The sequence below is a fragment of the Microtus pennsylvanicus genome, chromosome 5 (genome assembly GCF_037038515.1).
Source record: "Microtus pennsylvanicus isolate mMicPen1 chromosome 5, mMicPen1.hap1, whole genome shotgun sequence".
In the NCBI taxonomy this organism is placed as follows: domain Eukaryota; kingdom Metazoa; phylum Chordata; class Mammalia; order Rodentia; family Cricetidae; genus Microtus; species Microtus pennsylvanicus.
Window position 1 is genome coordinate 68,870,236 of NC_134583.1, and position 21,787 is coordinate 68,892,022.

Genomic DNA, 21,787 nt, shown 5'->3' on the forward strand with positions numbered 1-21,787 from the left:
CGACCAGGGCCTGGGGCCGAAGCAGCGCGAGGCTAGGGGACTAGGGGTGCTGAGACACCCCAACTGCCCCCACCCCTTTTCTGTCTCTGTCTCATCCTTTCCTTACACCCTCCCATTTTAGGAGAGGATTTATTCAAATTTTATTTAAATCCCTATATCTTGAGGGTCGCGCGTTTGAAGGGGGGAGGGCGGGGGCGCGCGCAAGCTGGGGGGGCGGGGCCGGAGCAGCTTCCTTCACCCCCCCCTCTGCGTGCCCTGTCTCTGTAGGTCAGGGGGCCGCAGTACAGGGGCGGACCCAGGGGAGGGGGGCAGGTTGCAGCGACCCCCCCCTCCCCGGGAACCGGCGGTGGGCGGGGTTTGAACCCCGGAAACGGTGGGGGGCCCCGGGTCTGTCCCTGGACCCCTGGTCAGTTGGAGCTGGGAAGGGGCCAGTTAAGGGTCGGGGGCTTTGGGGAGAGGTGGGGGTGGGGAGCTGAGACTCGTACCCGGGACTGAGTGGGGCCCGGGCAGAAGCTGAGCACCCTGCGCCCGAGGAGCCCCCGTTGGCCTGGGGGGGCTGAGGGACTGAGCCCCCCAGAGCAGGACCTCCCCCTGGAAGGGCCGCGCCGCAGTCCGTGGGAGGGCCTCGCCCCCGGCGCTCCCCATCTCCACTCGCTGCTGTCCCGGCCTCCGCCGGAGGGAGGGGCCGAGCGCCCTCGGGGGGCCGTGGACCCCGGCGTTCTGAGCGTTCCGCGCCCCGCGCCGCCCGGCCCCCCCGCCGCCGATGGCCGCCGACCCGCCGGGAGCTGCCGAGAAGGGAGAGATGGCTCCCGGGACACGTGTGAGGTGGGTTCATGCGGCTCCTCCTCACCCCCAGACCTGGGCAGCTCCCACTCCCATTCATCCTCAGCCTGGCCTCTCCCTGCCTTCCCCGCCCCCAGCCTCACCCTCCCTTTGCTCCAAACTCTTCTCCAACCTTCTTCCTTATAACCTCCCAACCCTAGGGAACTGGCCTTCCTTCCCCGACCCTGCTGCCCCTTGCAGACCTCCCCCCTCCATCCCCGCCTCCCATCGCCGCCCTCTAGGCCCCTCCCCTGGAGTGCTGGAGGGCCCCTTACCCTGTGGATGGTCTGGAAGTCCTTGGAAAGGGAGAAGCCTGGGGGAAGCAGGTCTAAGACTGGTTGGGAAGAGACCCCTCCAGGCTTGCAGAGTCCATGTGGGATTTCAGAGGATCTGGTTTCCATGGGCAGGAGAGCCCCAGGGATTCCAGACAATTAGGGATGAAAAGCAGCCTGGTAAGATGTGTGTGTGGGGGGGTATCTAAAACCGAACCCACCTTGAATTTTGTTGAGATGTTAGGCTGGCTCGTAGAATCCCAGGGAACCCGGGAGATTACCCAGGCTGCTTGAGGGATCCTCTTGGATATCTTGGAGCAGAAGGCTTTCTGTGCTGGCTGAGGTTCACTTAAGCATCTTGGGGTGCCAGCCCTGGGAAGTTGAGAACACAGTGGGTCATTAGAAATGAAGAGAATCTCGTTAGAGTACCGAGATTTGAAAGGTTTGAATGACTGGGACCCATGAGAAAGAGAAAGGAGAGGGAGAAAGAAAAGTGTGGTCTTTGCCCCCTGCCATCTGGAGGTAAATCTGTGACAGCATGGGATGTGTGGCTAACAGGTATGAGTTGGAAGCTCCCTGAGGTCATGCTGCAGACGGAAAGCCTTTTCCGGGAACCTGGGCTTGGGAGGTTAGAGGAGGGGCCCCAGTGTGTCTCCTTCCAGGGCTTGGGAATAGTAAGGCCGAGGGAATGTTAGAGGAGGGAGGTCTTGAGGAGTGGGAGGGCCCTCTGCTCAGGACACGCACTAGAGGGCTGACCTTCTTGGAGGGTAGAAATAGAAGCTCTGCCCCTCCAGAAGTGCAGGGAGCTTGCGTCCAGGATTCTCTCAGGCCAGCTTAAGCGGGCCTGTCTGACCTTACCCTCATCTGCCCACAGCCCTCGGCGTTGCTGACGCCCCCAATGTCGTCGAGCAGCCGGGGGCCGGGGGCCGGAGCGCGCCGACGCCGAACCCGCTGCCGTCGCTGCCGGGCCTGTGTGCGAACTGAGTGCGGGGATTGCCACTTCTGCCGAGACATGAAGAAGTTTGGGGGGCCCGGGCGCATGAAGCAGTCGTGCCTGCTTCGGCAGTGCACTGCGGTGAGTATTGCCCCCACCCTCACCCCACCCCGTGCCGGGTACCTCGAACCCCAGGCATACTTCCCCAGAGCGCCATTAGTAGTATTGGTCCGAGTACTCTTGGGGTGTCTGGTGACTGCCCCCCGGGATGTACAGTACACGCGGTGAGTCTTGCCCCCCATTCCTGGTATCTTGGAGCCCAGATATAGACCCAGAGGTGGTCTACTGGGCTGCATCTCTGAATGTACCTTAGAGGCGCCATTTGCTCATTCAGCCACTTCCTGTCTTCCTTCACCAATTTATTTAAATGTCTGATTTTGTCTTTTTCACAAAGTGAGGTACCCGGAAAAATCTGCCTCAGGTCTATAGAAAGCTGAACCTCTGCTGTAAACCCCTGCCTGGGTATCTGTGCAAGAGGAACCCATCTCTACCGCCAGAGAATAGCTCTTGCCTTTGTCTGGCCTCTTTCACACACCGCAAGTTTCTTGAACTTGAGGCCAGGACCCCCTTCTTGTGACCTTGAGCAAATCACTGAACTTCAAGTACCTTCTCTGTAAAATGTTTCTTTTGCCCAGTTGTACAGATTAGACCGTAGTGTGCTGTGAATGCCCTATTGAAAGGCCCACGACACAGCAGTTATCTGGGAAACGTGGTGTCTTCCATGCCTCCCTCACCTTTGAAGCAGCCCTGGGCACCAGAATGGCCATACCTCAGGAGCCACGAGAACAGGCTTCATCCTCGGCACACATCCCTGCTCCTTCTCTTCCTGGTCCAGCCGCTTCCGGCTTGCACTCTCACCCTTTTCTTCCTTTGTCCCCCAAGCCTTTGCCCCACTTTCTCATCCTTCTTCCTTGATCTGGATCCACCGCCTTCAGCATCCCTGATAGGCCTCAATGTTCCCAGTGTCCGCCCTGAAGTTACATTATCTAGAGACTGCCGCCTTTTCCCCTTCATTCCTGATCTGGTCTCACTGTGGGCTCCAGATCACTCTTTGGACTGCCCACTGAACAACCTTAGAATTACCCCCAGGCTACTGTTCTGTTTTCTGTAACCCATTCCCAGCATCGTCATTTGCCTGTGGCCTCTTCTGCTCCAGGCCAGTTAAGTTTCAGGATCACACTTGGTCTGGCTCCTGTGCTGAAAATTCCAATAATGGCTGTAGCTGTGTCTCCAACCCCCTCATGCTTTGTCTTGTTTTTTTACAATGAGCTACAAAGGAAAGATTCCCTCACTTCATATTAAAGATGCTAAAGGTCATCCTGGCAATAGGACCAAGTTAAGGATTTGGCTGTAGGATCTGAACCTACCTACAGCTGACACCAAAGAAAGTTTACCCTGTGGCTTGGTTTTGGGGTCTCTGATGCCTCCTCTTTCCCAACAGCCCGTGCTCCCACACACAGCTGTATGCCTCTTGTGTGGGGAGGCAGGAAAGGAGGATACAGTGGAGGGAGAGGAAGAGAAATTTGCTTTGAGCCTCATGGAGTGTACAATTTGCAACGAGATCGTCCACCCTGGCTGCCTGAAGGTGATAACTCTGGGGTGGGCTGAACTATCGGGGAGCAAAGAGGTAGGCCAGTATATCTCTGGGCGTATATTGGCACCTTCTGTTCATTGTTTGATCTCTTGCCTATAGATGGGAAAGGCTGAGGGTGTTATCAATTCAGAAATTCCCAACTGCTGGGAGTGCCCCCGATGTACCCAGGAAGGACGGACAAGCAAGGTAAAGCAGGGGCTGGGATAAGGGCAGGTGGGGGATCGGGAGCTAGGTGGGGCCTCATCCCCAGCTTACACCTTCCAGGATGCAGGTGAGGGGCCAGGGCGCCGTAGGGCTGACAATGGTGAGGAAGGCGCAAACCTAGGGGGTGGATGGAAGCTGACAGAGGAGCCACCACCGCCACCACCTGTGCCCAGAAGAAAGGGACCTTTACCTGCTGGCCCTCCCGCTGACGATGTGCCTGGGCCCCCCAAACGGAAGGAGAGGGAGGTGGGGAATGAGCCCCCAACCCCAAGGAAAAAGGTGAGCGGAAGGGTGAGGTCCGTCCAGCACATGGGATTCTACGAGCTGTAGTCTGGTATGTGCTTTGGTTCTGGAGCCAGGCCCTGATTGACCAGGAAGCGAGGCTTTGTGGGTTCCCCCAGAGATGTTTGGGAGTTGTAGTGGGAGCTGTGGGTGGAACATGTTCACTATGAAGAAGAAACGCAAGTTTAGATGGGGTAACTGGTACAGGCCAGGAATCTGAGAGACCTGCAGGATTAGGGAGGAGCTACAGAGCATGCTCAAACTACTACAGAGGCGGAGGGAAGGGCCCGAAAGAGCCTGAGGGGGAAGAAAGGAGCTGAGGAGCATGCTCAGTAAGCTAACACACTGATTACAAGGTTAGTGTGCTGAGCAGTCTTCCTGGGATGGGGGCTTCTGGGATTTGTGGTCCAAGAAGAGGTCATGGACCTTAGTTTGGTAGTCAGTAATGGTTTCTAATGGAGTTTCTTTCTTCCCCGTGTCTCTCTCCTTGCCCTGGTAGGTGAAAGGAGGCCGAGAGAGGCACTTGAAGAAGGTGGGTGGAGATGCCTGCCTCCTCCGAGGAGCGGACCCAGGCAGCCCCGGCCTTCTGCCCCCCAGGGTTCTGAATCCGAGCCAGGCATTCTCATCCTGCCACCCTGGGCTCCCTCCCGAGAACTGGGAGGTGTGCCGGGGACCTCCTCCTTCCCCCTCCCACCCTTCCTTGCCCCACTCTCTGTAGGAGACTAAGATCTGTCCCTTCCTACTCACTTTCTCTTGCCCGAACCCCACATGGTCCCTATGGACCCCTGGAAAGAGGTGGTGGGAAAATAGACTGGGTCCAGGTCATAGGAACCCCTGGTTTCCAGCAGCCATTGGACTGGCATCTGACCCATTTTTCTCAGTTTTCTAAGCCTAAGTGTAAAGAACTGAATTTATATTTCTATCAGATCACTGATTCTTTATATGGTCTTGGCAATTCGTTAGCTGCTCTAGGCTAACAAATGAGTTTTCTAATTTGTGAGATGAAGACAGTTACTTACCTTGCCTCTTCTCCCATCCCTCAGCACTAGATAAATCCAAATAAAAGTAATGGGGCCCAGAGAAGTTAAAAGATGGGCCTAAGGTCACACGGCAAAGCTAAAATTCTGATACTACTCTGCTCTGGTAATCTGAACATAAGGTTCTGCCTGACTGTCCAGGTCCTCTACCAAACATCAGTTTGTAACCATGGACAAGTCACTTAGTCTTTTTTTGTGGCGGGGAGGTTCGAGACAGGGTTTCTCTGTTGCTTTGGAGCTTGTCCTGGAACTCCCTCTAGACCAGGCTGGCCTTGAGTTTACAGAGATCCACCTGCCTCTGCCTCCCGAGTGCTGGGATTAAAGGTACTTGCCACCACTGCTCGGCTACTTAGTCTTTTTGAACCTCATTCCGTTTCCTCCTGTCTAAAAGGAGTAGTATAAGTCGTCTCTGTACTAGGTCACCGTGAGGACCTGACTCAGAGAGCAAGGAGACTCTACACTAAGAAAGAATTACTGTGGACTTGTCTAGTCTAGCTGTTCTGTGCTGTAGATGGTGCAGCAGGACTGACTTTCCATGTCACAGAATGGGAAGGCAAGCCAGCACTCCACACAGGGTCTCCTCTGGGAGGTTCATGTGCCATTGACTAACCCACCAGGCTGCCTGGACTTTGAATCCCCACTGTAGATAAGGAAACTGAAGTCCAGAGAGGGACTGTTTGGGAACAATTAGGAACTCAGGGCTGTCTCCCGGGCTCCTTATCCTCTGGTGACTCCTTCTGGGTGAGTGGTTGGGAGAATCATTCTGGGCCCTTGTACAGCCTAACCTGTCTCTCTGCAGAAACCAAAGCCACCTATGGCCTCGACTGAGGGACCCGCAGCGCCATCCCCATCACCACAGAGGGAGAAACTGGAGCGTTTTAAGCGAATGTGCCAGCTGCTGGAGCGGGTGCCTGATACCTCCTCTTCCTCCTCGGACTCGGATTCTGACTCAGACTCATCTGGCACCTCGCTGAGTGAGGATGAAGCTCCGGGGGAGGCCCGGAACGGGCGGAGGCCAGCCCGGGGTAGCTCCGGAGAAAAGGAGAACCGTGGGGGTCGGCGAGCTATACGCCCTGGCAGTGGGGGACCACTACTCAGCTGGCCCCTGGGTCCTGCTCCACCACCACGGCCTCCACAATTGGAGCGGCATGTGGTACGCCCCCCTCCTCGAAGTCCTGAGCCTGACACTCTGCCTTTGGCTGCTGGATCCGACCACCCCCTGCCTCGGGCTGCCTGGCTTCGTGTCTTCCAGCACCTGGGACCCCGAGAGCTGTGTGTCTGCATGCGAGTCTGCCGGACTTGGAGCCGCTGGTGAGTGTCCAGACAGGCCTGAGTTCCTTTGCTGCCATGCGTCTTGCTTGCTGGGTGTCCTATAATAGGTCTGATTCTCTCTGAATCTTGCCCTTCCTTGGTGTCTGTTGTAATGTGATCCTTTCACCGGGACTGAGCTCCTTTAACCCTCCCCCAGTGACTTAATGGAGAAGAGATAGTGGAGCCCTAGTGTGAATCTGGACCTTGTGACTCCAATTGTTTCCCTTTAGCTTTTACATACGTTGAGAGTTAGTATGTGCAAGTGTGGTGTCCAGCGGTGTCCACTTCTCACGATTTGAGATCCGTCTCCTGAGAACAGTTTAATTTGTTCCCAGCTTTACTAAGGTAGCCCTTGCCTTCTAAAGCAGCCACACTTGGGCCTCTTGAACCAGCCCATCCCTTCCCTCTTAAGCCCCCCCATCCTCCAAAACCTGACCCCCCTTCTGACCCTCTCTCAACAAGCTTCCTCCTCCGTCAGGCTCCCACAGCGTGCTGTTCCCTAATAGAACACAAAGAGACCTTTGGCAAGTGGACAACCTTTCATTATTTATTTTCATGTTCCCATCAGTTTCTGGGGGTGGGGACACATACTGAATATTGATTTTTATCTCCATATCCCCAGCACAGTACAAAAAGGCTGTATAGATTGATGTTCAAGAGATGTTTTACAAAGTGAGTAAGTTCAAACTTTTTCCCAGGACTCGGATTCCTGTCGGGGCTTCAACAATGTTGCATCTCCAGCCCTGGGAGGCTGAGGCAGGAGGAGCCTGAGTTGGAGGCCAGTCTTGGCTACATAATAATACTTTGTCTCAAAAAAAAAAAAAAAAAAAGCGTGGCCAGGCAGCACCAAACCTCAAACCTGGCGTTTTGAGGCTCACTGAGGCTTGTAAGTTAAGTCAGGGGCTAAATTAAAAATCCCACCCTCTTCCTTTAGGGCAGGATCTGGAGAGCTAGGACTTTGCCTTCTGGTGTCTGTGGAGCCAGAGAGGCTGGTATGCAAGAGCCCGAGGCAAATGTCTCTGGTCGACTGTTTGCTCCACTGAGTTTATGCCCTCGGGCTAGTTCTTTAACTTCCTCATGCCTGCCTGCCTCGTTTTCTGTTTTTATCTTCCCTCCTTTCTCTGCAGCAGGAATTGAACCCAGGGACTGGCTCATAGGTCAGTCCTCCACCACCAAATTATACGCTGAGCCATCCTGTTTTTTATTTTTGAGACGAGCTCTCCAAACTGCATAGACTGGCCTTATGATCCTTTACTCCCAAGTAGCTAGTATTACCAGGCTGCACCACCAGGCCTGGCGTCGTTTTCTTCACTTTTTTGTATAAAACCAGGATAACTGGGTGGTGGCGGCATACGCCCTTAGTCCCAGCACTCGGGGAGCAGAGGTAGGTGAATTCTGTGAGTTTGAGGCCAGCCTGGTCTATAGAGTTGAGTTCCAGGACAGCCAGGGTTACACAGAGAAACATTGTCTCAACATTCCCCCCCCCCCAAAAAAAAACCAACAACAAAAAAAAACATTGCTCGGGAAGAGTCCATAGACTGCTTACAGGCAGACACAGGAGTTGCTGAAGGTACCCACACCCTCTGAGATGTAGTTACTGGGGTGGTACTTGCTTGTCGTGCCTTTTTGACTGAATCTATGCTGACATGGGATCCATAAAGAGACCTGTAGCTGGAAATGGACAAAAGCAGGGGGGCCATTGAGGTCATAGTGTTTCCCATCTTGGGCCCTGCAGCCTAGCCCATGGCTTTGGTCCATGGTGACTTATATGTCTTATGGCCTCTATTTCTCACTTGTAGTCTGGGAAGTATATTTTAACGTAGTTGGAGCTCAGGTCCCAAGAAGGATCAGCTTCAAGATGCCCTTGTGATTCAGGATACCAAAATCCAAACAGCTCCCTCTTTGTATATAATCTATTCAATCTCTGGATGACTTACAGTATCTAATACAAAGCGAATAATATATAGATAGTTACTTTACTGTGTCGTTTAGGGAATAACAAAACATGTCTCCTTCGATACATAAGCAATTTCTGTTTTGAATGTTTCCATCTGTGGGTGGTTGACTCCTTAGATGCGGAACCTCAGATACAGAAGCCAAGTCCTGCTTACCCTGTGGGACTTAATGAGGCAGTTCCTGCAGACCGCTCAGCAGAGTGCCTGAGGGGACTGAGCCTTAGCAAATGGTGCCTTCAGGTGAGAAAAACCTGTAAGGACAGAGCAGAGGCCTGTGGGGACCACAGTGGGGGCCTTATCAGGAAGCTCTGCCAGATCCGGGCTCTGAAGCAGGAGCAGTAGGGAGAGGGGTACAGATTGAGACTTTGGGGAAGAGGTGAGGAGACAGAGTTTTGTCGTCAATTCAGAATCCTCCTGCCTCTGTATTGCACCAACATGCCTGACCTAAGTGAGAAGGAATGGCACCTGGGCTTGGGGGTGCAGGTCTGTAATTCCACTGCTTGGATGATTGAGGCAGAAAGACTAATGTCCAGGCCAGCCCTGGCAATTTATCAGACATTTCTCAAGATAAAAAGACTAGAAAAGCCGAGTGTGGTGGGGTACTCCTCGGGAGGCAGAGGCAGAGGCAGGTAGATCTCTGTAACTTGAGGCAAGCTTGGTTTACCCAGTGAGTTCCAGAACAGCCTACGTTTAAGAGAGGGGGAGAGAGGGGTGGGGAGGAAAGGGTGGGGGCTGGGGAGATAGTTCAGTTAGTAAAGTATTTGTTGTGAAGACCAAAGTTCCATCCCCAGAACCCATGTAAAAGGCCAGCATGAGACAAGAGAATTCCTGGGGCTTCCTGGCCAGCCAGCATAACCTGATCAACAAGCCCTGGTTCTGGGAAGAGACCCTGTATCAGAAAAACAAGGGGGGTGGGGGAGCAGCTGGAGAGATGGCTCCTGAGTTAAGAGCGTGCATGGCTCTGGCAGAGGACAGCAGTGTGGAGTTGTGACTTAGGGTAGAGCGCTTGCTTATCGCGGTCCTGGATCAAGCCTTCATACTGCAGAAGAGCGGCTTGGACGTGCTGACTCATTGGCTGTGAAGACGCCATTGTGAGTGCCAACTCAGTGTGACCCAGAAGCCTGGGCAGGAGGCAGTGGGATTCCTGAAGCTTGGTATCTCAGTGGAGAGTGAACTCAGATTTGATCTCTTTGGTTGAAAAACTTGTGAACCAGTCAGAGGCCACTGCTGAGGAAGTAAGGTCTGGTGCTGCCATGAGAGTTTAGATAGAGCAGTGTGTTCTCCACCTTCCTGAAGCTGCAGACCCCCAACCATAAAATTATGTCTGCTGCTACTTCGTAACTGTAGGTTTGCTACTGTTATGAAACAATGTAAATATCTGTTTTCCAGTGGTCTTAAGCAACCCCTGCGAAAGGGTCTCAGCCCACAGGTTGAGATCTGCTGTGATAGGGAGCAAGAGGCGGGACATGAGTGTGAGCTAGAGAAAACAACCCAAGAATTTGGGAGATCAAGGTGGGTCCTACAGAAAGGGAGACCCAGGAAGGAAGGGATGCCGAGCAGTGGTGGGTGTTAATGGGAGGTCACGGGAGATCCGTGACCAAAGGTGACAATTGGCTTTGCTATCAGAAGGGCTAGTGGACTGCTTGCCTAATATGCAAAAGATCTGGATGTCTCCAGCCATACACACACACACACATACACACACACACACACACAAAACCTTGCTATTCCTGACTGTGCTTAGAAGCGGAAGAGCCAAAGCCAGAGTCTGCCATTAGCTTCAAGTGAGGGACTTGGTCTAGTGATCCTGCTTAGCCCCTGGCTTCCCAGAAGGCATCTGGCATTCCCTAGCTGCTAAGGCAGCACGGAGTGAATGAGCATAAAGGAAGAACGGGTGTGGGAAGAAGTAGAGAGGGTGTAGCTGGAGAGGGTTGTAAGCGGGAGAGCAGGCAGTTGCAGGCTTTCCTGTCTGGTGGCTTTGATTATTTAGAACTGGGAGGCAAAGGGGCGGGCAGGGGAGTTGTGGAGGAGGTGTTGATGTACCAGGTAGACATTGCAGTTTTCAAGGACGTGGGCAGAGAAGGAAGTAGGAAGGACTGGCTCGTGGTCAAGGCTGGCTGGTGGGAGACTGGAGGACAGTGGAGTTTAGGAATCCCAGAAAGCTCTTAGAAAGGGAAAGCTAGCTGTGGCCTGTGTCCCCTGAGAGAGCACTTGGGGCTGGCCCAGCACTATCCCCAGGACCTTCTGCAAGATGAAGTTTGAAACTGCAGTGGAGGACAGGGGGGTGTGGGCTGGGCTGGAGTCAAAACAGGGATATCCATGCTTACCTATTCAAGAGTCCTCAGCTGAGCGGTGGTGGCACACACCTTTAATCTTAATCCCAGAGGCAGAGACAGGTGGATCTCTGAGTTCGAGGCCAGCCTGGTCTACAAAGTGAGTTCCAGGACAGCCAGAGCTACACGGAGAAACCCTGTCTCAAAGAAGAGAAGGAGAAAGAAGTAGAATGTGTGTGCGCCTCGTCTCTTAAGTGTCACCTTTCTCAGTGCCACCTCCCCAGCGTGAAAGACATCCATGGCTGTCCGTCACCTTCAACCAGCCCACAGTTCCACTGGACACATGCCGGGCCCCAGGGAACCCTTCCTGTGCTGCTCCCTTTGTTGCTGTAACAAGCCTTTGAAGTCAGAACTCTTACCCCATTTTATGGCTTGGGAAATAGAGGCCCAGAGAGGTCTTCCCAAGTGTGGAGGTGGAAGGCCCGGGGTTTAGCCCTCCCCAGCTTAAACACTTCACCTCTGGTTCTGTGCCTGTGACTTCCCTACTGCCACCCTGGCTTCCTTGGTGGCCTCCATCCTGACTTTTTCCATTCAGGATCCAGGCTCCATTCACTTAATACCTGTGAGTCCTTGAACGAGGTTTTGTTTTTGTTTTTAATTTATTTATGTGTATGTGTGTGCTTGTGTGCCTTTATATGCTCTAAAGGCATGCGTGAGCGTGTTGGATCCCCTGGAACCAGAGCTTCAGGCAGTTGTAAGCTGCCATGTGGATTCTGAGAACCAAACCCAGGTCCTCTGCAAGAGCGGGAAGTGCTCTTTACTGCTAAGCCCTCTTTCTGGCTCTGGAGTACATTTATTAACCTCTCTGGGACTTATTTTTCTTAACAGAACAAAGGGGGTGATAATCATCTCCCAGGGATGGTGTGGACTTAGATGCATAGTGCAAAGAACAGAAGGTGATACATAGTAATCCTTGAATAAACACCTGCTGTCAGGCCTGTAGTCAGCAGCACCATTATGTTAGGGGGAATTTTCTTCATTCTGGAGTTTTCCAGAGCTGCCGTGTCGTCCTGCCTTTGTCCACCTTCCCCTTTCTGGAGTGAGAATATTTCTTCACAGCCTCAGCTCCAGCATTGTCTTTACGGGATGTTCCCTGCTCCTGGTCTCTGGGCTGAGGTGCCATATGTCCTTACCATCTTGGTCTTCCCCAGTGGATACTCCTATCAATAGGTCCTCAGCAGTTGTTGGCTGCCACACTGAGGTCTAGTCTCAGTGCCCTGGGCCTTACTGCAGGGGGATGAGTTGACTCCAGCCAAGAGACTTCCTGAAGTTCAGAGTTGAGCCTTGAAGGGCCTGGGAGAGTTGGCTTTCTAGCAACAAAGAAGGTGCCAGAGTATGCTGGCCCTAGCTGGCTGGCTTTTGTGGAATATAATACAGAACCAAAACTGGGGACCTCTGAGTACCCTCAAATTGGGATTTTCTTTCCAAGCATTGTCAGTCCAGGAGGCCTTCAAGGAGAGGAGCTGTTGAGCTAGGACTCAAGGCTTCGGGTATAGCAGGAGGGCAGAGCAGCAGGGGAAGAGGCTGGCTAGAAGATGGATGTGCTGTTGGTTTCTTCTTAGAACTGGAGGGGTGTGCTTCGTGGCTGAGGCTGGGGAGGAGAGGAAAGACTGGGAGGTGGAGGACCGACTGGAGCCTTTGCTGAAATGCAGTTGCTGTGGATTGCTGGCAAGGTTTTGTTTTCTGTTTTTATTGTTTTGAGTCAGGCTCTGGCTCCACTGCTCAGTGTGACCGCAAACTCCTTAGCTGAGTGATCCTCCTGCCTCAGCCTCCTGAGCAGCTAGGGCTACCAGCATGTGCTTTGTGCCCAGTTATCTGACCCTTTAAGTAAAGCAAAACTAAATCGGTTGGGTTTTCCAAAGGAAGTCTGTTGGGTGCCGCTGCATCCTTCAACACCTGCTTGCTAACTGGCTATAGTTTTTAAGTACTTTACAGTCATAGCAACTCCTGACTGGAATGTAATAGTTTTCATTGTATTTATTTAAATTTCATTTCTTTACTGACTTTTTCATAATATTTATTTATCTGTTGGTGTGTGTGTGTGTGTGTTTGGTGTGTCTGTCTCTTGAGGGGCTGGAGGTGGGTGAAGTAGACGAGGTGGCATGCTGGGACCCAAATTCTGTCATCAGGCCTGACACCAGCATCTTTACCTTCTGAGTCACTGGTTGGTGACAGTGTCCCACTGGCCTTTAAATGTTTTCTTATTTGGGAAGAGGCGTGGTTTCAGAGGATGACTGAAGTCAGCTCTCTGCACCTTCACGTGGGTTCTGGGGACAGAACTCAGCAGGTCACCCGGCTTGGGTGGCGAGCATTTTACTGACCAAGCAGCTGTAACCTTTGTGTCTATTTTAAGTTACACATTTCTGTGAGCCACTGTTGTCTGCTGTTTGTTTTTTGTTTGCGTTTTGTTTAAGACAGGGTCTCGTTTAGCTGAGGCCAGCCTTGAATTCCTGAGTCTTGTCTCCTACCTTAAGTGCTAGAATTGCATCTCTACTCCCAGCACAACATTGGTTGGTTTTGTTTTTGTTTTTCGAGACAGGGTTTCTTTATATTCTGGCTGTTTTGGAACTGACTCTGTAGGCCAGGCTGGCCTCGAACTCATAGATCCACCTGCTTCTGCCTCCTGAGTGCTGGGATTAAAGGTGTATGCCACCACTGCCTGGATGTTCTTTTGTTTTTGGAGGCAGGGTCTCTCTACAAAGCCCTGTCTGTCCTGGAACTCATTATATAGACCAAACTCACAGAGGTCCACCGGTCTGTACCTCCTGAGTGCTTAAAGGCATGCACCATCATGCCTGGCCCACCTCTAGTTCTAAAGTAGCCTAGACTAGTGGGTTCCAAACCAGTTTGGGCTACAAAGTGAGTTCAGACCAGCCTGGGCTACAGTGTGATATCTTTTCTCAACAAACCTAAAAAGGTAAACCCATGTTATACACAGAAATAGACAGATAGCAAGATAGATCAAGGACATAGTAATCCCTCTTCCAGCCTAAGGCTCCCAATGCTCATCCCCAGCCTGCGGCTCTGCCTGCATATCTAGTTCAGTGGGAATTCCCTGGCTTGCCTTTGAATACTACAGAAGACAGTGGAGTCTCGTGGAGGAGCTTCAGGAGAGCTGAGGAAGGTTACTTAATTGGCGAGCCTTCCACTCGCTGTGTGGTGGACTCGTCGAGTCTTTGCAATGCTGGAGTCGGACTTGTTTGCCTTCGGAGTCTGTGTGTTTGCGGTTGTTTCCCGGTGCCTGGGACCCACCAGGCCTTCCATAAACAGTGAATAAATGCAGAATGGCGGATGAGTTGTTGCGGGAGCGCACGAAGTGCAGCCTGGCTTGATGTCAACACGTGCAGTAACTAACCTGGACTTCACACCTGCCTTTAGTGCGTTGGATGCTAGGGTCCAGAGGTGAAAAAGGCCAAATCTGTGCCTTGACATCCTAGTGAGGCAAACTCCATAATCCAACAGACGGAAAATATCGGGGCTGTAAGTCCAGACAGAGTGAGCTGCCAAGTTCCTATGAGCTATCATAACTTAGGGAGAGAAGTCAAGGAGCCCAGAGGTAGAGTCTGGGGGCTGCTCTCAGATCTCTTTGGCATTAATTACATCAAATAATGTGTATGGAATTTGTAGCTAGTCCATGAACTGTAATTACTTCATTTGATCTCAGCCCTGCAAGCAGCCTGAATCACTATCTTCAGTTTGTAACTGAAGTCTTCCTAACTCAGGGAGAGGAGTGGACTTGCCCAGGGTCTTGCTTCCAGTTAGCAATGAGGTGGGGTCCTAAGTCCAGTCCTTTGGCTGGAGCCAGAAGATTCTTGTCATCCATGGGACTAACTCTGGTGAGTGTTGACATTGTGGGTTCCTTGATAATTGTGGCTGAGGACTCTGTCTCCTCCCTGTGGCTGGCAGGTGCTATGACAAGCGTCTGTGGCCTAGGATGGACCTAAGCAGGAGGAAGTCGCTGACCCCACCCATGCTTAGTGGGGTTGTCCGCCGCCAGCCCCGAGCTCTGGACCTCAGCTGGACAGGTGTCTCCAAAAAGCAGCTCATGTGGCTTCTGAACCGACTGCAAGGTAGGGAGGGCTGGTGGTGAGTCAGGACGGGGTGAGTACAAAGCGGGGTGGCCCATGGAGTTCCAGCACCTGCTTCCTGACCTTGTTTCTAGGCCTGCAAGAGTTGGTGCTTTCTGGGTGCTCCTGGCTTTCCGTCTCTGCCCTGGGCTCAGCCCCACTGCCGGCATTGCGGCTCTTGGATCTCCGTTGGATTGAAGATGTCAAGGACTCCCAGCTTCGTGAGCTGCTGCTGCCTCCACCAGACACTAAACCAGGTTTGACCAGCACGTGTTCCTTTGTAGATGGCTTAGGTAAAGTGGAGGGGTAGCTCTGAAGGCCCTTGTGACATGCCAAGCCTTAGCACAGGAATGGAAGGAAAGAGGACTTTGAATAGGAAGGCCTGTCTTCCCATTTTCATTCCCTCGAGATGCTGCTGTGTGCCAGGAGCTAAGTCTCAAAAGCACAGGGAAGGAAAGGCCCAATGAGAGTAGTGGTGCTCAGACATCCTCCCGCCCCAGTACTCTTCATACCAGAGCCAAGAAGACCACCCAGAGGGGCATCTGTTTGTGTCCCATGCTCTAACTCGTTTTCTCTGGCTCTGAATAAAGACCACTTTTTTGCTTTCCATGCCTAGGGCACACAACACCCTGTGCATGTTAAGCCATCACTCTACCACTGAGCTTACAGCTTTTGTTGTTACTGTGGTTTTACACAGTGTCTTATTATGTAGACCAGGCTGGCCTCAAACTCACAAGGGACCAGCTTGCTTCTGTCTCCCATGATGGAATTAGTGTGAGCCACCACACTTGGCCATTTCTTGGTTTTTGGTTTTGAGACAGGTTTTGTTCTGTAGCCTAGACTGGCCTGGACCTGTGATACTCTGCCCCCTGAGTACTGGGTTCATACACGTGGATCACCATCCTTGCATAAAACCAGTATTTTCACTGTGGTAGCTGAGGGCTGGCTCAGCTGATCTCCTGCCTCATACCATCCCTGTATGTTGGCTACTTCAGCCTGGCCAAGTTCTCTCCAATCCTGGGGCCTTTTCCTTCCCCTGTCATCTTCACCTCTTATGCCGGACCGTTCTTCATCTAATTAACAGCGTCTTTTCAAAATTCTTTAGAGGAGAAGACATGATTTTTGTTTTACATTTTACATCTCTGAAGCCATGAATTCATGGGGAAGAGGTTTCAGCACACACAGGTTCTTTCTATTGACTCTCAGCAGAGCAGGGCAGGCTGGGTCTTCAATGGAACCTAAATTCCTTTTTTTTTTTTTTTTAAAAGATTTACTTACTTATGTATACAGTGTTCTCTCTGCATGTATTCCTGCAACCAGAAGAGAGTACCAAATCTCATTACAGATAGTTGTGAGCCATCATGAGGTTGTAGGGAATTGAACTCAGGATCTCTGAAAGAGCAGCCAGTGAGTGCTCTGAACTTCTGAGCCATCTTTCCAGCCTGGAACCCAGATTCTTTAATCTTCGTCTTCCTTCTTTTTCTGATCATTTCTTCCATTTCAGGAGCTGTCTTAGCTACTTAACAGGCTCACTTCTATGACATACACTAATGGGCCCTGCCCTTTTCCCCACAAGTTCTAAATGACCTTTCTTCCCTCTGGCGGACTTGGCCTGTGGCCAGTCTGTAAATGTGCTCCTTCTCTAGGCTGTGAGCTATTTGGAGGGGAGAACTCAGGGCTTGCTGAGTTGAATGCCCACAGAGGAAGTAATGGAAGCAATGTTTGGGTGCCAGACCTTAGTGGCACCAACAGCCTTAATGCTGCCGTTCATTGTCAGGGTGAAGTAAGCGTGGGTTTTCACAAAAAAAAAAAAAAAACCCTCTGATCTATACTGAAATGTTACTTTTAGGGGCTGAAGAGATGGCTCGGTGACTGCTTTTCCACAGGAACTTTGGATCCTGGTACCCACATAGTCGCTCACAACCATCTGTGACTCAAGTCCCAGGGCATCTAGTACCCTTTTCTGACTTCCTTTGGCACTGTACACAGATAGCATACCTGCAAGCAAAATACCCATACATTTATTAAACCATTTAGCTGAACAGTGGTGGTGCATACCTTTAATCCCAGCAACCGGGAGGCAGAGACAAGCCAGCCTGGTCTATAGAGTGAGTTCCAGGACAGCCAGGGCTACGTGGAGAAACCCTGTCTGAAAAACAACACAGCAACAACAAAAAATATCCTTTTCGTATTGTTAGTCATTTTCTGACAGCTTTAAGCCAGGCTGGGTGTGTTGGCCCACCTTGTAGTCCTAGCTTCTGAGACAGAAGCAGGGAATAATGTACCCTTGAAGCCAGCCTAAGCTAAAATTAAGATTCTATCTTAAAAATAAATTTTAAATAAAGAGTAATAATTCTAACTGAAGCCTAGTAGTCCATTCCTGTGATTTGAGCTACTCAGGAATTTGAGGCAGGAGTATCAGGAATTCAGGGCAAGCCTAGGCAGCTTAGAAAGTGGTCTTAGAAAGTAAATAAGGACACTGCTTATCGGAGAACGTTCACCTAGTGTGCATGAGGCCGTAGGTTCGACCCTGACATCCCCCCCCCCCACTGCTTAGCGGAGAATGTTCACCTAGCTTACATGAGGCTGTAGGTTTGATTCTGATTCCCCCCCCACACACACACACACAATTTTCAGCAGTGTGCAGATGCCACAGGACAGTTTTGGAAACTTGCCTTGTTAGTCTGCGACATAAGATGTTTTTTTCAGAGTCAGGCTGGTGCCTGGCAGGTGATGGCCTTGTGATCAGGGTCCTGGCCGTGTGACTTCTTAAGCATGTGCTCTTGGACAGGTGATGTTGTGATCCGAGCCCTACGGTTCTCACCTGGTGATAGAGGTGATCAAAATAGGGACTTGGCTTCCTTTTTAAAGCTTTTTCATTTTTCTTCTTTAAAATTATATGTATATATATGTTTATGGGTATATGCACATGAGTGCAGACGCTCATATAGGTCAGGGGTGTCAGGTGCCCCCAGAGCTTCAGATACAGGTGGCTGGGAGCCTTCTGATGTGGGTGCTACGAATTGAACTCAGGTCCTCTGGAAGAACAGTGTGTATGCCTAACCACTGAGCCACCTCTGAAGTCCCAAGGCTTGGCTTCTTCATTTGTTTGTTTGGTTTTGGTTTTGGTTTGGTTTTTTGAGACAAGATTTCTCTGTAGTTTTGGAACCTGCTCTGGAACTCTCTCTGTAGACCAGGCTAGCCTTGAACTCACAGAGATCTGCCAGCCTCTGCCTCCCCAGTGCTGGGGACTAAAGGCCTGTGCCACCACCGCCTGACCAGGGCTTGACTTCTTAGAGTGTAGTTTCAGGCCCAGCAGTGTTACCACAAGAGAATTTGAAAGAAAAGTAAACCTGAAATCTTGGGCCTCATGCTAGACCTGCAGCAGTTCTGGGGTGGGGCCAGCAGCCGTGTGGAGTGGGAGAACACTAACCTCTCCCCTGGAGACAGAAGAACAGGAGGCCTCTGGGCTCTTTCTGCAGTGGCCTGCAGTCTTTTGAGCATAGGTCATTTCATCAGGGTTTGTAGACAGAGCCATTTTTGGAATGTAGCTTCTGAGTGCGGTAATAGAGTTAGGTTCAAAGCGGAAGCAAAGATAGGAATCAGTGTTCTATCAGGAAGTTATCCTGTCCTACTTAGTTTCCTATCGCTGTGATAAAACATCATGACCAAAGGAACTTGAAGAGGAAAGGGTTCATTTCTTTTCATTATAAAGTCAGAGTAGGAATTCACGGCAGAAACTAAAGCAGAGCCGCTGGAAGTATACTGCTTACTGGCTTGCTCTCCATGGCTTGCTCAGCCTGCATCTGTTATACCCAGGTCTGCTTGCCCAGGTGGTGTCGCCCACAGTGAGCTGGGTCCTTCCACATCAGCCATTCACAGGAACACACCACACAGTCTGATGGAGGCCATTCTTCAGCTGACAGTCTCTCTTTGAAGACGATTCTAGCTTTCTTCAGTTGACAGTCTCTCTTTGAAGACGATTCTAGCTTGTGTCAAGCTGACAAAGATAAAAACAAAAAAACCTCACCAGCACATACCTCCAAGAAGATTTCGAGTAGAGGAGAGAGCAATATTACCCCTTTTGTGTTTGAGAGTGGTTCCTTGATACCAGAAAGTAAATCAGGCATAGTAGCATCCGGGAGGTAGAGGCGGGAGAATCTTGCTAGCTTGAGGCCAGGGAGGTCCGGCCAGCCAGAGTGACACACAGCAAGGGTGTGGGAGGATGTCTGCCCTCAGACCTGGTTCTTGGTGGAGAAGAAATGAGAGGAGTTGAAGCGCGACTGTTGTTGAGCCAGAATCTGACCTCACTGGTCATGGGGCGAGTGGCGGGGTGCTGTTGGTTGGATTATTATAAAGTTGCTGAGCATCCTACTGGGGACAGAGCAGTGGGCAAAAGTTCTTGCTTTTTTGGAACTGACATTTTTATGTAGGGAGAAAAAGATCCCTGAGGAAAAAAATGTATTCAGTGCATCAGATACTGGGGTGGGGGTCATGAGAGGAATGTTAAGACTTAGCTCTCACGGGAGGCTCCCTGGGGAGATAGGAGCAGCGGGTCATCTGATGTTGGGTGCAGTGGGTGTTGGGAAGAGCAGGTCACGCGGAGCAGCAGGGGGGGCTCATGCTGGGGGCAGGTGTGGGGCAGACAGTGGAGAGCATGAGGGTAATGGCCAGGGCAGAAGGAACCTTGGGCACTAAATTCTACTTTGTCTGCCCAGGGCAAACGGAGAGCCGAGGTCGGCTGCAGGGAGTGGCAGAACTTCGCCTAGCTGGCCTGGAGCTCACTGATGCCTCCCTGAGGCTCCTGCTGCGCCATGCTCCCCAGCTCAGTGCTCTGGATTTGAGTCACTGCGCCCATGTCGGGGACCCAAGTGTCCACCTCCTCACGGCTCCCACTTCCCCTCTCCGAGAGACACTGGTGCACCTCAATCTCGCTGGTAAGGGGGATCCCCTGTACGCCTTGCTTGCCTGGCGGTGTGGGTTCCCTGTGTATTGCCTACTACCGACCCTAGTCTCAGCGGTACCGCCTTATCCCAGGATGCCACCGCCTCACGGACCACTGCCTTCCACTGTTCCGTCGCTGCCCACGTCTTCGCCGCCTGGACCTACGCTCCTGCCGCCAGCTCTCACCTGAAGCTTGTGCCCGGTTGGCAGCTGCTGGACCCCCTGGCCCCTTTCGCTGCCCAGAAGAGAAGCTACTTCTCAAGGACAGCTAGTTGGGTGCCTATATTCCCTTCCCCCAGGACTCCACACGAGCGCCTGGACCTGGCGCCTTCATTTCACCCCCTGTTGGGAGACCAGGTTATTTTTCTTCATGACTTGGCTCTCCGCTAAGTTTAATGACTTGGGATTCCTGCCCAGGGACTTGAGCCAGCCTTCCCCTTCTCTCCCACCTGCACTGATATCTCTGGGGGTCTTTGCTTCCCATCTCTCCTTTCCACCTGCTTCATTGTCCGTCCCCTTGGGGGAGTGGGTCAAGGGGTACTGGGGAGGTGCTGAGCCAGAGGGATGGTGTGGGGGGCCGTGAAGGCGCAAGTAGGGAAGAATGAGGGAAATGGTATCTTGCACACAGGATACTGGGAGCCAGGGGGCTGGGGGAGGTGAAGAATAGGTGTGGGGAGGGCAGAAAGCAGACCAACAATGGTTCATGGAACAAAGACCAGTTGGGTGGGATGGGGGGCCAAAAAGGGGAACCAGAGGAGCAATTGAGGATCCAGATATCGGATAGGGGGCTCTAGAAGCCAGGAAAGGCCAGGACATGGGCCTGGGAGAGGAGCAGATAGGGGGATAGTACCCTCTCTGTGGGGTTACCCCTCGCCCCTTCCTTCCACCCAGATTTTAGTTCTTTCCCTCGCCCTGACTCCTTGAACGTCACTGAAAATGGCAGCTATTGCAAGGAGTAGGGGCCATGAGCTACCTGTTGTTCTGCTCTGGCCCAGAGGAGTGGCGAGGGGTAGCCCAGACCCCTGCCTGGCTCTCTACACAATACTTGAACATTCATCTGTACTGAAGTGTTACTTGAACCGGGGGAACCTCGGACCTGGGGGAGTGTGATGTGAGGGGACCGGCTTGACCAAGACTGAGCTAGTGGGTACCGAGTTTGGACTTCCCACCCCCAGCTCTCTTGCTTTACTGTCTTGAACAGCTCCACCCCTCCGACCTGAGTTGGGGTGGGGGATTTCAGCTTAAAGATGGGCAAGATGGGACTTCTCCAGTTTGGCTCTTCCCATTCTTTCATCGTCATGAAAACTGTGTCCCATTTGTCCAGGGAACTGCCACTCCTGGTTGCCGTGGAAATAGCAGCCAATGGACACCTCCGGAAATCAGTGCTAAGACTGGAACTGGTCCCTCTTAGTTGCTGTGGGAACTTAGTAACAGACCCTTGGCACCTCCCCTCTCCCCACCCCTTTTCTTCTTTCAGTGTGGGGGTGGGGTCTCAAGAGCCTGAGGGAGGAGTCGGGTCCAGGTCCCACTCAACTTAGGCCAGGGGGAACTGGATTGTACCACATGGGGGTGGGGGGAGGGGAATCTATCCACATACCTCAGGTAACAGGAAGGTGCGCGGGTTGGGGGCGGGGGCTGGGCGGACCAAAGGCAGGAGGGAGGGGGGCCTGGGGTTGGAGAAAGGCTTGACGATGGGGCAGCTTGAGGGAGGGGAGGATGCACCCCGGCAAGGGGCAAGTGGGGTACCCAGCCGGGCTGGACCCCCCTAAACCCCCAAGTCTGTACAATATGGTTTGCTATAAAACTCAAAATCTTCTAGCCGGGGCCGCTGACTTCCTGTGTCTGTCTGCGGTGTCGAGTCTGGTGGGTTAGGAAGACGGAAGGGGCTCGCTTCCCTGAGATGCCCGTGCAAGGAAAGACTGGACGTCTGGGAACCTGGGACTGCCCAGGTGTACTTTGGGTGGTCTGAAGT

At 52.2% G+C, this 21,787-nt stretch overlaps 1 protein-coding gene across 2 annotated transcripts; it reads left to right on the forward strand.

The window, feature by feature from the left end:
* The first annotated feature begins 497 nt into the window (after positions 1-497).
* Positions 498-21,633, forward strand: Fbxl19 (F-box and leucine rich repeat protein 19). Of its 2 annotated transcripts, none has more exons than XM_075972377.1 (11): positions 498-825; positions 1,969-2,169; positions 3,530-3,673; positions 3,782-3,868; positions 3,947-4,165; positions 4,668-4,829; positions 6,005-6,516; positions 14,711-14,874; positions 14,967-15,128; positions 19,590-19,808; positions 19,909-21,633. In XM_075972377.1, exons 2-11 carry the CDS (start codon positions 1,993-1,995, stop codon positions 20,085-20,087), a joined length of 2,025 nt encoding a protein of 674 aa, XP_075828492.1. In that variant the 5' UTR covers positions 498-825; positions 1,969-1,992; the 3' UTR covers positions 20,088-21,633. The 2 variants fall into 2 exon arrangements, with proteins under 2 accessions (XP_075828492.1, XP_075828493.1); XM_075972378.1 differs by having other exon boundaries at positions 4,668-4,700.
* Positions 21,634-21,787: the final 154 nt, after the last annotated feature.

Coding starts and splice junctions, on each gene's coding strand:
- Fbxl19 (XM_075972377.1), top strand. CDS start 1,993: ATGTCGTCGAGCAGCCGGGGGCCGGGGGCCGGAGCGCGCCGACGCCGA. Junction 3,869..3,946: donor AGGAAGGACGGACAAGCAAG/GTAAAGCAGGGG, acceptor TACACCTTCCAG/GATGCAGGTGAGGGGCCAGG. Junction 19,809..19,908: donor GGTGCACCTCAATCTCGCTG/GTAAGGGGGATC, acceptor GCCTTATCCCAG/GATGCCACCGCCTCACGGAC.